Consider the following 17,264-nt stretch of genomic DNA (forward strand, 5'->3'; position numbering starts at 1 on the left):
GTTTCACCAGCCTGTTGGCAGCATGATTGTGGGGCAGGAGGGCCATCCCACCACCCACACATGCCCAGACACGCTCAGGCCTGGAGTGCCTGGGTTTGGTGTTGGGAATCCCCACCCGGGACCTGAGTCTGAGCCCTTCTCCCAGACCACAAGTGTGTGTACCTTTGTCCATCCCCAAATCCCCAGGTGCCACAGTGCTCAGACTACAGTCCACTCTAGTGTGTGGAGAATGCTCAGAGGTGCTAGACTGACCTCCCTGCACGTTGGCCCCATTCTGCTTTCATTTTCCTCCATCTCCCTTCCTGAGTCACCATCCTCCTTACAGCTCATAGACTTTATGGGCCCAAGTTCCTGTACTTCCATCATTGACACACCCAGATGTTGTTCATTTAATGACACAAGGCTGCAGTCATGCTTCCCTGTCCATCTGGAAGCCCGTGTCCACCTGATGCTTCCCTGGCTCAGCTCCCTGGCACTACCTCCCACCCAAGACTGAGGCCACTTGGCCTTGAAGAAACAGGTTTGGCTTCTCCAAGATAACAAGCCTCACAACTGGTTCTAGTCTAGCACTATCTTTTTTCAGGCATCAGAGGCTCATCTGTTTACAGAGCCATAAAACAGCTCACATTCTAAGTGCATAATGAGTTGTTTTATGGAAAGCACAGCCACCTGGGATTGTTTATGAGGTCTCTTTCCAGCACCAACTCTAGGGAAATAGTTGGCCTTGAGTGTCAGGAGCTGTACCCTGGGCTAGGGTCTGTAGATCGGCTGGTGTGAGCCTGACACAAGGGCCCTTCAATTCAGTGCAGAGAGGGCAGGAGTGAGGGCTACCACAATACTTGTAGTCGACACCAGCCCAGAGGCCCAAGTTTCTCCTGGAGACCCTTTCTGACAGTCATTCCTAACCTGGAAGGAACCAGATTAATTCTGAGAGAGCTTTTGTATGGCTCCACCAATTGTCCAAACCCCTACTGTGTGCCAAGGGGTCATGCAGGCAAGTTTGCCTGAAGGTAATCACATGGGTCACCACTGGCCCGCGTTGGCTTCCATGCCTTTTACAAGGAAGGGGTTGGACCAAGGAGCTGTAACTCCTCCTATAACCATTTATCTTCTATCCCCAGTTCCCCAGGGAGCCTGTTGAGCCCACAACCTCTTACTACTCCCAAGAGCCTCACTAGAACCACTATGTATTCTTAGCGCCGGAGTGAAAACTGAGGCTCAGAGAAGTCACCTGAAATGCCCAGTGTTGCCAAACGGGGATGCAAACCCAAGTTTGTGTGTGGCCCACTGCAGGAGTAGTGGCCCCTGAGGGTGAGACCCCTGAGGGCTGCAGAGGCCCCCTCCTGCTGTGGTTGCACTCCGACATTAGGATGTGGAAGTGAGGGCCTCATAGCTGCTTAGGATCTCTCTGAGTCTTTCGTATATCTTTTACCTTTGAGCTGCCATGTGGCCTCTGATCACCCTGGCTGATCACCAGGACCCCTCCTGAAAGGCTGGGAACCCAGAGATGGAGGCCACCCCCAGCTATCCCCAGAAGATACAAATTGCTACCTCCCATTCCCTCCAGATATCACTGCCAGATGTGGGGGTTCTACTTCCCACTCCCAACCTGACTGTGCTATGAACTGGAAAGTTTCCCAGAAGCCCACACCTGAATTTGGGGAATCTATTCCCACTGGCCCCTTGGATAGGAAAGGCCCTGCTCCTGGTTGCTGTATTTGAGACCTGGTGAATGGCTCCACATTTTCAACCTTGTATGTTTTGACTGAGTCTGGATCATGTTGGAGCAGAAGGTGAGGGCCAGCCAGCCAGCTGTACCCCACAAAGAAATGATCCTGCAGAGGCCCCATGACAAGGAGCCTCCTCCTACTCAGACAGGCCTGCACTTTATCCTTATACTTCCCCAAGATGGCAAAGACTCTGCCATTATTCAGCCTTATGGAGAAAAGTCAGGGGGACAATTTAAAACTCCTTTAAATTCGGGAAAGAGCTTCAATATCATAAGTCTTTAAATATCATAAGCCTATCATAAGCTCCCACTGGGGCTGAGGAGGGAGGGCCTCCTGACAATTCCTGAGTGTCAGGCTCCGTGATAGTTGTACAGGCCCATGCCACAGGCCCACAGCCCCCCTGAGGGGCAGGGTAGTGTCCTCACCTCTCATCCAGTAAGGCTTCTTCCCTGTGTGTTCGAGGGAAATAGATGTTCAGAGGATACTTCTGGACTGGGGACACAATGACACTGCAGTGCTTCACCCCTCCATGCCCTTGTCATTGCTGTACCATCCCTCTTACCATGTAGCAAAGCCATGCTGTGTGGTTTATACGGCTAGAGAAGTCTGTCTGGTGGGCATTTAACCCAGGCCTTAGAAACTGTTTACTAAATCCTACCCCAGCCTGTGCCAGGAGGGGGCTCAGCAGGGAACAGATAGGTGCTGCCCACCCCCAGAGGTCAGAGTCCAGCAGATGTCCTAGCAATGTGCTCTCCCATGTATGTTTGGTGGTGCAGCCTTCGAAAGGAATGTTGACCTAGGGCCAGCAGCTTACCTGGTCACTTGAAATCCAAGTATGGAGAGGGCTTAGGAAGGTGCTAGGACTACAACCTCATGGGAGAGTAACCCTTAAATGCCAGTCGTGTACACCTCTACACCCTGAGAGCCAGGGCATCCATGGTTAGACCTACTGATGGCGAGGTAAGGCCTGGGAAGAGAAAAAAGGGCTCAGGGTCACCGCTGCTAAGAATGTCCCACTATAGCCTGCTGCCTCATGGTAGGGAAAAAAAACTCCCTATCCTTAACTGGGGGCAAGAGATCCAGTTCAACATCACCTACAACCCCCATCTGCAGGTCTCTGGTGTCTCATGGGCCTTTCTACCACAGCATCTTGACCTGCCCTCCCTGCAAGAACAGGACAGACACAGTCCCCTTTGCAGTCCCAATAGCCCCATAGCTTCCATGCTTGTCACAGGGCCAAGAAAGTGGGAACCTCAGCAAATGAGAGAGGGGAGCAGGGAGGGGTTATGAAAGAGGACACAAGAGCAAATGAACGAATTGCTTAGTGTCTGACAGAATACCCTCGTGGGTGATTTTTTTTTTTTTTTTTTTTTTTTTTGAGCTGATAAAAGCCAGTCCAGCAGATCCCTGCTTGAATTACTGTTTTGGTAACTGTGAATTAGCCTGCCATTTAAGAGAAAACTTGCAGCACTGTTAAATGACTTTGGTTTTTGGAATGAACCTTGAACTCCAATGTGCAGTGTTAGAAGTGCTCTGCCCACCTCGTATGGGATACACTCCCCATGTTCCAGACCTGTATACCAGGGCACGCCTCATGGCATGATACTGGGTCTATCCCTTGGTTTAAGGTGGAGAATGATTAAATTAGTACATGTAGCAAGCTCATACTTTGGGTATTTTATATAAAGTAGAGAAAAGAAACCCTCCAGGCTTTTTCTGTTGTTGTTTTTAGTTTTTGTTTGTTTGGTTGGTTGGTTGGTTGGTTTTGGTCCTGAGGATTAAACCCAGGGGTACTTTACCTCTGAACTATATCCCCAGCCTCTTATATATATTTTTTAATTTTTTATATGTGTATTTTTTTGTTTTGAGACAGGGTCTCACTAAGTTGCCCAGGCTGGCCTAAAACTTGTGATCCTCCTACTTCAGCCTCCTGAGTCACTAGGATTACAGGCATGTGCCACCATGCCCAGTCAGGCTTATTCTTTTTTCCTGTAAATTTATCTTTTGGTGAAGCAAACTGCCTGGTTTGAAGGACAGGCCTGTGGGATGGCGGTGTGACGGCAGACTCCCAAGTCTCCTTCTCATACCTTTATGCCTCACAACAGCCACGTCAAGTTGGTGTCATTACAGCTTCATTGTTGTCATCATTATCTGCATTATTCAGGTGCCACCCTGAGGCCCAGAATGGTCATTTTGCCTGGGGGTTGCAGGCCTGGCTATTGTGTGACCCAATGGCCCCTGTCTCTGAGTTATCTCCACGACTGGCCAGGGGGAGAATCTTTATGGAAAGACTGGAACCACCAGTTTCCCAGGCCCAGCATGCCTGGGATTGGGCTGAGTTGGGCCCCATTGCTCTTGCCCAGAGCAGAAGAACTGCATGGTATTGCCTAGTCCTTCTGGGGGCCAGCCTGCCTCAGGGTAATGTGGATGCTCCCTTCCCTGACTGAGGGAGCAAGTTCTATCTCTCTGTCCAGGTGGAAATGCCTGTATGGGAAGTATTCTCTTCTGTGAGTGTCCCACAGACACATTTTCCTGCCCACAGAGCCTTCAGGACCTTCTTATGCCACCCACTTACACCTACTCTTCCTCCTCCTCCTCTCAGCTCCAGCCAGGAGAGGGCAGTCATAGTTTCCATTAGAAGGCACTGAGGGATAGGTGACAGATGCTGGTAACTGAAACACTGAGCACTGAACTCCCTGAAACACTGAGTCCCTTGGGGGACTGACCGCTGAACTTGGTCCTGCTTTGCAGTAACCTGTGGGCTGTGCCTGTCAGCTCCTCCATGTCCCCACAGGTAGGGCCCAAGCAAGTCAGGCTGCTCCTGACACTACCACCCTCATCTGAGCTTGTAGAGGCTCCTTGTGGTTGGTGACTCTTGAGGAGGCCCCTCAGACCGCCTGACCCCTCATGGCCCTTAGAAGCCCATAATTCAGATCAGCCCTGCAAGCACCTATGAGCACTTTGGTGGGGAGGGAGCTGTGCAGCTGTTGGTGGATATGGAGGTACACAGGAAACCTTCTGCCACCCATACAGGTTCTCCTCTAGACACAGTCCCTGGCTCTCATGGGCCCTGCATCCTCCATGGGGGAGCAGCAACCATGTAGATGATACAAAGTGTCAGTGGCAGAAAGACCTTCAGAAGAAAGAACCAATGAGGCAGGATGGGATAGGAGGTCACAGGAGAACCCTGACTAGACCTGAGAGGCGCCTGGGGAACAGGAGTGCCCACCTGTCTGCACATGGAATGAAGGCTGAGAGTCATGGGAGGGAAGATCAGACGGGACACTGGGCCAGTCACATGGGACCCTGTACTAAAGTGCTCTCCCTTCTCAGAATGAGTGAAACGATCTGTCATTTGAACAAGACCAACTTCTTGGAGAATGGGCTGTCAGCAAGGCAAGTGCAGGCCATCAGATACTCTTTGGGCAGCCCAGAGGATGGGGAGAGTAGAGCTGGCACTGGCAAGAAATAAGCAGTGCTGCTCTGAGTTGAAGGCAGGGCCAGCAGCACTGCCCTATGGGTGGGAAGCAAGGCCATCAGGAAAGTCTTCAAGGTGTGGGCCTGAGCCACTAGAAAAAGAGTCCCCTGCTCTCTGAATCCCCTTAGCACCCAACATGGGTTCTGGAGAATGTAAGAGAATGCTTCCCCAGAACAGGTTTTGTGTAGCTAGCAAGTGGGCAAAACCGGCTGGAAGACAAGCCCCATAAAATGACCAAGGTCCATTGAGGTGCCCAAAGGATACAGAAAGCAGGGATACAGAAACCAACCCTGTACTCTGGGTCCCTGAGTTTGCCAAGAAAGGGAGCGTCTCACAAGAAACATGGCTCAGAACCCGCAGAAGAGCTGGCTGATGGGATGCGGTCACCTATGAAATCCCAACAGCAAGGATATGCAAAATTCCATGGAGGATGGGTGCCTGACAAAACTAGGACTCAGATGGACTTGGCCTGAGAGGATAGTCCAGTTGGAGAGAGCTGTAAGAGTACAGTGCCAGGCATTGAGAGGGGAAAGATGGAAAACTAGAAGGCAGAAGCTGGTGAGGACAGGTTCATGGATAGAGGTCAGTAACGTGTGGCACTCAAAGCTTCATAGAAATAAAGCCCATGTCTAAAGGGCTTACTACTGGAAGTGCTCCAAGGCCTCTCTGAAGCCTCACTTGGTTCACCATGACCCAGAAGACCACATGGGGCTCCTTGGGCCAACCTAAGCAGTGGGGAGAGGCCCCTGCTCCTTCCCAGGCCTGTGGGACAGGTTTCTGTCCAGCTGACCCCTATTTTGCTCCTGACAGCTTGCTCACTTGGGGCCTGGGGAGGTGGGTAAAAATAGATTCCAGAATTGTCTTTGAATCAGTTGGCAAACTGGCAGCCAGATGGTGTTAGTTCCTATGCACGAGGGGTGAACTGTTTTGGATATGGAAAGGGCTATTTTAAAGTTTTAATTGAAGTGGAAATCTGCCTCACCAACTCCAAGACTGAGTCACATCAAGGAGAACCCCTTGGTGCTAGGGAAGGGCTAGAGCCCCAGCTGTTGGTCAGGCTGTGCTGAGTGCCATGTGAGGAGCCAACACAGGCAGGTGGCTGACCCAGCCCTGCCCTACGAGCTCAGCCTCAATGGGGTCAGGACGTGGTTATATAGAACATGGCAAATTGGCTGGCCAGAGGAACCGTAGGCTGAGCCCAGAATTCCAGGAGTCCCCACTCATCATCTTAGGTGGCTAAGATGGCCAAGCATTTTCAGTGTGGCAGCCTCTAGACCAGAGAAAACCAGCCTGAGCCTCACCACTGCTCCTTTCTGCTGGACTAAGTTTGGGTTTCTTGTGTTAATGAGACCATCCCATGGCTTCTCAGTGAGAGGAGAGGAGAGACCCACTGACCACAGTGCATCCCCTGGTGTGAAAGGTGAGGGTTCATGGTAATGATGGCCACATGAAGATCAGCATGGCGGGGGGCAGCCTCAGTCCCACACCTCTATACTGTAACAGGCAGAAAAAAAATGACTTCCCAAATTGCTGTTATAGTAGGACAGACATCAGACTGGCCTTGCCACAGGTGGAGACAGCCCCTTTTCCTGCCCTCTCCATGCCCAGGACCTGCTGCATATCCTAGTGGCTGGAGACAGAACCAATCTCACAGCCTAGACCCTTCAGGCATTAGGACCATCTCACCACATCTATGTGAGCCCAATGACTGCCCAGTCCAGGTCCACCAGTTCTCTGGTACCTTCCTCACACCCCCATCTAGGAGGGAAATTAGTGTGGAGGAAACTATTTCCGAGAAACCACTAAAGGGTTTGACCAAGATAGGGTCCTGGTTCTGCATACCCTCCAAAGAAATTGAAAGGCTTTTCCAGGCCACACACATACCAGGCAGTCTGACCCCATGCCTGCTTATGTTTGAGGAGCAGTGAGGTCACTGGCAGGATTAGGATTAAGAACAGAAAAAGCGATTAGAGTTTGTCCTCCCGGGGTACAGCTGGGCAGAGGTTTCCAGGTCAGAGAATCTATCTGTCCCATGGACACCCATTTGGTAACCAGCAGAAATTCTCCATAGACTTCACACAGTATGGCCCCTGTCTCAATTTCCCCTGGGTGTGCATCCCTCACAACCTCCTTCACCAGTTTGAGTTTCTCAGAAGGGAGAATTCCTGAAGGAAGAGCCCTGATAAGCAGCCAGGACTCTCCAATGTGGAACCAAGTGGGGTCAGCACTGATATGGAAGACCCACCTTTTCTGTCTTGGGCTTGGAAGTTCTCACTCTGTATTGGGGTATCTCAACAGGCTCCCCACCAAGACAGAACCACACTACCCAGGGAACAGTGCACCCTGGCCAGCCCTTCTGCATCTCAGAAGCACCCATGCTCTCTGTTGGCCTTTCACCGGTACCCTCTTTGCAACCCTGTGGGGTGGGAGGAAGGGCCAGAGCCAGGAAACTGGAACCTCATCTCCACCCTGAGGACAACTGACCCAACTGGTCACATAATTATGGACTCTATAGGAGTCCTGGGTTCTGGCCCTTCCATTTATACCATGAGAATGCCGAATACCAGGAGATTATGGTCCTACTCTAGGGTGCGCAGTAAGGTAGCACCCCATTCAGGAACTAGACATTGGTTCTGGCTACCAGCTTGACTCCATCAGCCCCCCTCAAATGATTCAGGACACGTATGGTTTGGGTAGGGGTGCTGGGTCAGCAAAAGTCTCTCCTGCTAAGAGGTGGGCACAGCTTTCTAGCCTCAGGTATAGCTGTCACAGAACCTCAGGGAAAATGATAACATTCCAGTCTTGCCTGGATCAGCCAGGCCTTCCCTGGGGCCTCAGGAGCCTCCCCCTTGCCAGCCCCCAGATGGGCCCCAGGCTTAATCCAGCTTAGCAAACACAGTCTACAGGGCACTGCCCAGCTCAGCATTCCAGGGCAGCAGGGCCAGACTGGGCTTCTGCTTCTCTCCACAGTGCAGACAGGATGGGGCCTGGAGGTGGCCAGCAGCAGCAGAGGAGACCCTGGGAATTGGGGATGGATACCAGGTGGGTGCATTGTGGGTAGAGGGGCACATAGACTTCTTCGGACCACAGGGTAACCAAGGTTACAGGTACACCTCCCCCCACACACACACAGATGGCAGTGTCAAAGGCCCTGGGTCCACCCATGTGAGCTTTTCAATATTAGGACAGAACAGCCTCTATCCTATCTACCTTATTGGGTGATTGTGATAGTCTATGATCTGTATGAGCCCAGCCTGGCCATGTGTGAACTAAATGAGGCCCCAGCTGTCCAGGGTATTTGACTTCCTTCTCCCTGTCATGCTATACCATTCAGCCTTCTGATGACTCCTGCTACCCTGGGAGACAGCCTCCTCTTGCTGAGGTCAGGGCTGGGCCCTATTGCTTAAACAGGGCTCCTTGTTAGCAAGCATCTCCCAGGAGCCCAGCTCCACATTAGGAAGGCCATGGGATCCTTTGGAATATTATATCTCTGTCTTCCAGGGGCTCCCAGATAGCAATAAATATCCAACTTTACTAAATAAACTAGCAGCAATGGTTTTATGCCCTGGGAGGCATGCAGGTGGGGTATACAGGGACTTGGACGCTGGCCCTGCAGATACCTCCTTGGGGCTTAAGCAAGTACCGTGGCCTTCCTGAGCCTACATTTCCTCCTTGTTCATGCTCACTGGAGAAACAACTACCCCAGCACTCATGAGAATGCACCAAGCATTCCTGACCATAGTAAGTAAGGGAGTTGGGGAGGTGGGGGTCACATCAGAATAACCAGATATGTTTGAGATCAATCAGGGAAAGGCAAGAAGCATAGTACATAGTGGGTCACACCTGAGGGCTTGGGGAGCACTGGAGTCCAGGAGATGAGCTGGGGAAGGATTGGAGTCAGGTCTGGGAGACAGCCCAATGGCTGACAGCCATTGGAGTCTGTAGGAAACACATTTCCCTTGGAGGAGAAAATGATAATTTCTTAAGAATCTAAAGCCCGTAAACAGGTAGGGTAGGAGATGGGAAGAGTAGGGAACCTAATTCATCTTTGATTTTTGCTCTATAATCTCATCTTTCTGCTTTTTCTTTTCTTTTCTTTCTTCTTCTTTTTTTTCTTAGTACTGGGAATTGAACCCAGGAGTGCTGTACCATGGAGCTACATCCTTAACCTTTTATTTCTTATTTTGGGACAAGGTCTTGCTAAGTTGCCCAAGCCAGTCTTGAACTTGCAACCCTCCTACCTCAACCTCCCAAGTAGCTTTTGCTTTTGCTTCTAAGAAGCCCACATATCTCTTGATATGAATTATTACCCTGGTTACTCTTTATAGAAATGGCTCACCAGGTGCCTTCCCAGGGAGGTGTGGGCACTTTTCCACAAGTGCTCATGTACACTCTGCACCCACTGTGAGGCTGGATTGGCTGCTGACTGGTGTCCAGAAACAGCAGCCCACCCATATTGGGGATTCCTTCCTTTGGTCAGCAAAAAGGTGGAAGGAGACTAACTTGACTGGACCCTATGGCCAAACTTAAGGCTGTGGGGAAGCAAGGGTAACTTGGGGACATGAGTCTTTCAAAAGCAGCAGCCTGAGGTAGGAGGTAGACTGAGCTCTGGGTTGAGGACATGGATTTCAGATCTGGCTCTGTTGCTCCCTTGCCATGTGACCGTGGAGCTTTAGGTCCACCATTTTGGAATGGGGTGAAGATCTCTATCCACCCATCTCACAGGGCTCGTAAGCACATCTGGAATGTTTCTGGGGTGCCCAGAGGGATACTCTGCCCATTCATTTCCTCTTGTACCTATTGGCACAGAAGCAGCAAAGAAGTGCCTTCTGGTCTGGCCATTGGGGCAGGCTGTCACTGTGTCCGTTATCAGATTTCCCCACCTGAGGCCTACAGCAGTGAGGGAGAGATGGGGCTCTGGTTGAGGCAGGGAGACCACTCTAGGACCTAGGGAACTAAAGGTCTTCGTTCCAGGTGACAAGCCAGGAAGCAGTAGAGTCAAACCTGAAGCTATATTTCCAAGTTGCCAGTGATTGAAACTTTACACCCAAAAGAGACTTACATGATTTGCATATTCAAAATATCCCCAGACTTTCAAACTTCTGAACGCATCCTCACCCAATTTCAGGGACTTTTAACACATGAGATAAGGAGATTTATTTCCATGCCCAAGAAGGCCTCTCTCCCCACCCCATTCTGTGCCAGGACACCTGTCAGTATAAATCCCTGCTTAGGTGTGGTAAAGTGGGGACCAGCACCTAGACTTTCTGGGGAAAGGTGGAAAGGACAGTCTGAGTGGCTTTGCCAGAACTCACGTCTTCCAGATTCCGATAATGTGCCTTTTTCCCCTCTATGTTTTGCTGGTTTCCTGGGGCAGTTCACACCCCATCTCCAGGCCCTGTCTGCACATCTTCTGAATAGGGGTGGGAGGCACCTTGCCTCGCCACATGAATTTTAGTGGGGAGATGGTGGAAGGAGTTGCCTAGAATGGGGCTGTTAAAGGAAAGACACATCAGGATCAAGGCTGAGCCGTTAGCACCCTTAAGCCTCAAACTAGAGGCCCTTATCACCAAGACATGCCTCCCACCAGGGATCAGGCTGTCCTTGTGGGTTGGACAAGCCACCTGAGCCCAGTCAGGGTGCCCGATTCAGAGCCATTGGATGCCCACCTACTTTGGGCTGGTCTACCTCTGCTGCCCAGAGGAAACCCCAGGATACCCCATCCCTCCCATTCCCATCAGTCAGAGTCCTTGGGCAGGGTGTCACTGAGCCAGCACATGTTCTGAAATACCTGCTTAGTTTTGGGGATCTCTTGGGGAAAGGGTTACTATGAAGAGAGATCCACACAGTCACTAGAGAGGCTGGACAAACTCACTGATGTACCATTGCAGTGGAGGCTGGTGTCTGAGCAGGCCTGACCACAGTGGGGCTGGGCAGTTTCCTCGGGCTGGAAGCAAGGGAGGTCTTGGGACCTACCAGATAGAGTGCTTAAAAATGTAGGGGCCTATGCAGATGCAGCTGGTGGCCCATGAGGGCTTATCTGTTGAACACTCCCTCCACCAGTGCTTATCACCTCCATTCCCCCAACAGCCCTTTGAGAAACTGCTCCATTATCCTTGTGTCACAGATGGAGGCCCATGTGCCTGTCTCCCTCCAGGAAATCACATCTCAAACCTGTAGGGTTGGACAGCATGTGACATGTGGAGCCCAGCAGCGCTCCTCCATGTGGGTGGCTGCAGCAAGGGCTGGGAAGGCAGTGCTGGAGGGTGGCAGCCCGAGAGTATTATGAAGGCTTGGGCCCAGAAAATGCAGCCCCTCCTCCTGGGTTAAAGAAGGAATCAGGAAAGGGCAAATTCAGATGTCCCTGGCTTGGACCTCACTCCCTCCAGGAATAGCTGAGGCCTGGGCCTTCCTCTATGCTGTAATGATGGACAGAATGACCTACCCAATTCTTAAAAGTATGGTGGAACCACCTATGTGGAGGATGAAAAGAATCTGAATGTCATAGTAGGCCACAGCCTGAAGAGGGAACCTTAAAAGCAGAGTCATGTGATAGAGACTATGAAGTAACTTGGTAGAAATTTCCAGTCCTAGTTCTTCTACCAGACAAGATTTGTTACCTCTCTGGGTCAGGCAGTATAACAGAATGTGACTTTCCTTCCTTCTGTGCAAAGCCTGGTACTGGCTTGAGCTGCCTTGGGTTCCCATGGGGGCAGGGACTTGCGACAAACATCAATCCTAGTGCACAGTGAGGACATGGCAGGAAAGAGTTGGAGCTCCAGCTGTGATGATCAATAACTGAGCATCCTCCAGCTACATGGGGCTACTGTGGGGAAGCAGCATGTCAACCAGCAATATCCCAGGTTGAGTGTTCTCCAAATAGCATCCTATCTAGGGCGAGCTGGCCAGAAGGTGCTAGTTCCTGGGTTATGTCTGAAAAGGCCCAGGTTCCCACATTCCCATGGAAACCAGCGGGACAGTGGGCATGTGTTTGACCATCTTGGCAAAAGGAAGGGAAACTAGATGGCAACCCCAGGGTCTCCCTCCCTGCCCCTGCATAACCTAGAGTTCATAAGGCCACTTGTCCCTTCCAGGCCTGCAAGGACTTCCTGGAACTAGCTGAGACACACAGCCGGAAATGGCAGCGGGCACTGCAATATGAGCAGGAACAGCGCGTCCACTTGGAGGAAACCATTGAACAGTTGGCCAAGCAGCACAACAGCCTCGAGCGGGCCTTCCGCAGTGCCCCTGGCCGGCCCCCCAACCCCAACAAGAGCTTCAGTGAGGGTGAGTGGGTGAACAATGGCCAGCAAGGTTTGTTCCATCCTTCCACCCTCAGTCACCCTCTCCCAACTGTCTCTACCTAGTTTCTGCTGTGCATCCCAGCCCCCACACACATACCCCTTAATGTGCCTGTGTGGGGACCAGATGAGAGAAGAGGGTAGAGGAGTGGGGCCAGGGTGAGTCAAGTCCTTGGTTCTGGACTTCTTCAGGATGAGCCCTTTTAAAGGCTGCAAACTGGGAAGTGGCTCTGTGTGTATCTCTAGGAAGCCTCTTGACTTCCAAAGGAGAGGACAGTGAGGAAGATGAAGATACCGAATATTTTGATGCCATGGAAGACTCCACATCCTTTATCACCGTGATCACCCAGCCCAAGGAAGACAGGTGGGCACTCACCCCCAGCGGGGACAGCTGTGACCTGTAAGGAACCTCCCCCAGGACCATCCTTTTCCATTATGTTCTTTGACTCCATCTGATCTTTTGACCAACTATAAACTTGGAGCTTTAAGTCTTTCTCTAGATGGTATTTTTGCTTAGATTCTGTTCTTCCTTACATCAAAAATGTCAAAGTTTGCATCAGGCATTTAATTAAAAAATGGAAATAGAAAACAGGGCATTGGCTGAATCCAGTTCCAGCCTGGGGTTCAGAGAAGATCCCAGAAGGCCCCAGCTGCTCATTCTGCCCTCAGAGCAGTATAAGGTCCCAACCATTCCTTCCACAGTGTCATCACTTGAGAAGAGATGAAAGATTCAGGGAGTCTCTTCTATTTTCAAACTTTTGTTTCATTATTCATAAACACCTGCTCTTCACGAATGTTTCTAAATACCCATAAAAACATACATTACAGACCAGGACATTTACTAGCAATAAAAACGAAGCTGTCAGGCTCTCAGAGCCACAGGAAATTCCTGTGGGTGCCAGCACACCAACAGGTACAGAGAGAAAAATGGGAGATAGGCAGGTGGACTAGGCACAAGCTATGACCAGGGAGGCGTGAGCAGGCTGGTGAGAAGCCATAGCCACTCCTTTTCCACTCAAAGCTGGGACCTCCATGGACCAGTGAGCTTTATCACCTCCCTATCCTAGTGTCTTCCAAGGAAAGGGCTATCAAGTCTCATCAGCAATATATTTCTTTCCCAGAGTCATTTTCTATTTCCAGTAACATCTAAAATTGCTTACATTAATCACAAAGTTAGCTCACTTGGTCATCCTGAGCTTCCTTCCACCTTTTCACCAGCAACATCTCTTTCTTGGAACTATAAACAGGAAGGTCCTACTCAGGCTGCCTCACCCTCCAAGACCCTGCCCACTCACCCCATGTCTGGAGCCCTGGATGGGCTGGCTTTCCCCTCCATGGGCTTCCACTCAGCCATGGCACCTCCTGTGGCACCTGTATTCTACAACTATCAGGGGCACAGGGATGCATCAGACCCACTCCCTGCCCTTTTGGAAACCTGGTCTAGTTTGGAGTCAGTGGGATCTGTGTAGGATAGGAGGGGCCCCAGGGCTAGATGGGCTCTCCCAGAATAAGTCTCCACTCCCAGGTTTCTTCTTGATGCTGGGTCACTCAGTTGCCAGGACACCAAAGACTTTGCTGAGTGCCTGCTGCAGGGTCAAGGGGTACCTGTGAATGGGACATCTCCAGATCCCTGCCTGGGCCCCTTATCCCCAACTTGATATCCTGAATTGGAAATGGCACACTGGAGTTACCATGTCCCTTACACCCCACTGAAGGGTCTGGAGAGAGGGTGGACTAGGTAACAAAGCAGCTTCAGATTTGCCTATAACTTGCCTCCCCATTTGTTTCCCTCAGAAAAATTGAAGGTGGAACCGGAACAGGCTCAGTGGACTGGAACTCAGTAGACAATGTAAGTGAGGTAGCTCCTGGCCTGGGGCCAAGCTCTAGGAGTCTGATGGGGAAAAGTCAGTCAGTGCAGGGAGCTTGGGGCCACAGGGGCAAGCCCAGAACTCTGGCCACCTTTGAGCCCTGGATCAGCCTTCTATGTAACATTCAGGCAAAGCCAGCCTACCCTTCCTGTCAGAAATGTGCCAGGCGTCAGGCACGGTGGCGCACACCTGTAATCCCAGCAGCTCTGGAGCTTGAAACAGGAGGATCGAGAGCTCAAAGCTAGCCTCAGCAAAAGCGAGGCACTAAGCAACTTGGTGAGACCCTGTCTCTAAATAAAAATTCAAAATAGGGCTGGGGATGTGGCTCAGTGGTTGAGTGGCCCTGAGTTCAATCCTCAGTACCATTAAAAAAAAAAAAAAAGAAATGTGCCAGTGGCCAATTTGGCACTAGCCCTTGGGGAGGTCAGAGTTGAGGGCAGGGATGTGGGGGACCAAAGGAGCTCTGGTTTCCACTAACAGGCATGCCCTGCTTCTCTGATAGGTGTTAGATAGTCCCTCGTTTGTGTCCAAGGGTTCATCCAAAATCAAGAGGCGTGTTCGCATCCCTGACAAGCCCAACTACAGCCTTAACCTCTGGAGCATCATGAAAAACTGCATCGGCCGTGAGCTCTCCAAGATCCCCATGCCAGTAGGTGGCTTAGGGCAGGGCAGTCCTCTGGGCTGTGACATACACATAGCCTTGGGGTGTCATTTCCTTAATGGTACCTAACGAGCACTTAACTATCTAATCATGTCTGGCAGCATTGGTCAGTCCTCCAAAGAGCAGGGGTGTTTGGGCTCAGCGGGAAGAGACGGGAAAGGGCTGTGTGTGAATGGAAATGTAGGGAACCCCAGAGAACCTTTGGATCTGACCAGGCTTCACGCTTTCCCAGCTGCTCCAACTTGGTAAAGGGGAAGTAGGCTTTGCTACGGGCCATTTCTGGTACCCTCCCAGGAAATGGAGGCTCAGCAAAGCCACATGGAGTTCCGAGGACAGACCTAGGGTCCTTTTATCACTAGATTGCAGTAGCATCTCTGCCAAGAGCAGGCTTGGGCCCACCAGACCAGAGAGTTTTTCTCCGTGACCCATACAAGTCCTTTCACATCTCTAGTCTCTGTCTGCATCTGCACAGTGGAATCATACCACTCCCTTCAGAATGTCTGGGAGAAGGGAGTGAGATCACAGGGAACACTCTGGAGGGAGGGTAACCCCGTTAGAGGCTGACAGGGGGCTATGAGTTCCATCCATCCTACACAGAGGCCTCCACAGGAACCCTTGACAAAAAACTTAGATCACAGCTCAGACTATGAGGAAGACCCCAATTTTCTCTATCCACAGATTTCCATATTTACTCATTTACTCTCTGGTTCCAGTAGTTCAACACTCACCATAACTGCAATGGGCAAGTCAGATGCCCTGGCCTTTGTGGCATTTACAAAGCAGGAAGAGTGACAATAGACCTCATAAAAATATGCTATACTGCATGCCATAAAGTGGTGCATTCTGCAAAGGAAACTGAGGCAGGAGGGACCAGGGAGGTAACAGGGTGAGGCTGAGGTTCTAGACAACCGGGTTGTCAGAGGGACCTCACCATGAACGTACTATCAGATCAGCCATGTCCCTCAAGGTCTGAGAAGAGCAGAGGTGTCATGATGATGCAAGATCATCTGACCTAGTCTGACCACCTGCCCCCCTCCCTGTTCACCTACAGGTGAACTTCAATGAGCCCCTGTCCATGCTCCAGCGGCTGACTGAAGACTTGGAGTACCACCACCTGCTGGACAAAGCCGTGCACTGCGCCAGCTCAGTGGAGCAGATGTGCCTGGTGGCTGCCTTCTCTGTGTCCTCCTACTCCACCACTGTGCACCGCATCGCCAAGCCCTTCAACCCCATGCTAGGCGAGACATTTGAGTTGGACCGCTTGGAGGACATGGGCCTGCGCTCCCTCTGTGAGCAGGTGAGGCACCCCAGACTGGCACTGGGAAGTTCCTGCCAGGGGCCATCAGCTGAGGTCCAACTGGGTAGTTGGGCCTCTTATAGCAGGGATAAGTCCAAGGCTTCCTGAAAACAGTGAGGGGTATTAGAAGAGAGCTTAGTGGGACAGAATTGGATCTGGTGTCAGGGAAGGGGAGGTCCCATCTCCCAGCTAGGAATCATGTGGCATAAGTGGAGAGAATTTTGCAGGGCACTATTGGAAGTCCAGACAGACCAGAGTGTGGAGTCGCCACTGAACTAAAAAATAGCAGGCAGGCAGAGCCTGGGATAGCCACGTACATTGAGATAGACACTATCCTGGTCAGTGTCCCTTCCTTCCACCTGTCTTCATCCTTTTTTACCCCATCCCTTGGTGATGAGCCAAGACCCAGGCCCAGTGGTCTAGGAGCCTCAGCTATGGCATCCTGACACTGAGCCTGGATATCCTTGTCATTCGAGAAACAATTCATTTTATTGGTATTGGTGCTGCTCTAGCTCTTAGAATTTTTCCAGAATGCTGAAGTTCACTGATCTGGGTGCTAGTTTAAAAGGCTATGGCTGCTATGAAAGCCCATAAGCAGGTCACTACAGAGGACCCACACAGGGGTGTAGTAGCCAGATTTTGAAGGTGGATCCAGCAGTCTTGTAGATACTTTGGGTATGGGGTTTGGGGTTACTCAAGGGTAACCCCATGGTCCTTGGCTTGAACCCCTGAATAAATGCATTTATCCATTCAGCAACCATTAAGTACCCTAGATGTGCCAGGTATTTTCAAATATTGAAGATACAGATGGGGAACTGACAAATGTGGCTCCTATTATGAGGCTCCAGGGGGCGCTCAGGCACTTTGTATGTCAGATGCTTCTGGCTCTTTCTAAAAGGGAGCGTGGGTCAGGGAGCAGTTTGACGCAG

General features: G+C 51.1%; 1 protein-coding gene across 4 annotated transcripts in view; it reads left to right on the forward strand.

Annotated features, from left to right (window-relative positions):
- Osbp2 (oxysterol binding protein 2) overlaps positions 1–17,264 on the forward strand; it is a 164,168-nt gene that overhangs the window by 135,453 nt on the left and 11,451 nt on the right. For all 4 annotated transcript variants that reach the window (XM_047562035.1, XM_047562037.1, XM_047562036.1 and 1 more), the window contains 5 exons: positions 12,303–12,495; positions 12,756–12,873; positions 14,304–14,358; positions 14,880–15,026; positions 16,090–16,335. In XM_047562035.1, the coding sequence (XP_047417991.1) occupies positions 12,303–12,495; positions 12,756–12,873; positions 14,304–14,358; positions 14,880–15,026; positions 16,090–16,335 (759 nt within the window). The remainder of the gene's footprint in view (positions 1–12,302; positions 12,496–12,755; positions 12,874–14,303; positions 14,359–14,879; positions 15,027–16,089; positions 16,336–17,264) is intronic.

The sequence above is a fragment of the Sciurus carolinensis genome, chromosome 8 (genome assembly GCF_902686445.1).
Source record: "Sciurus carolinensis chromosome 8, mSciCar1.2, whole genome shotgun sequence".
Lineage (NCBI taxonomy): Eukaryota > Metazoa > Chordata > Mammalia > Rodentia > Sciuridae > Sciurus > Sciurus carolinensis.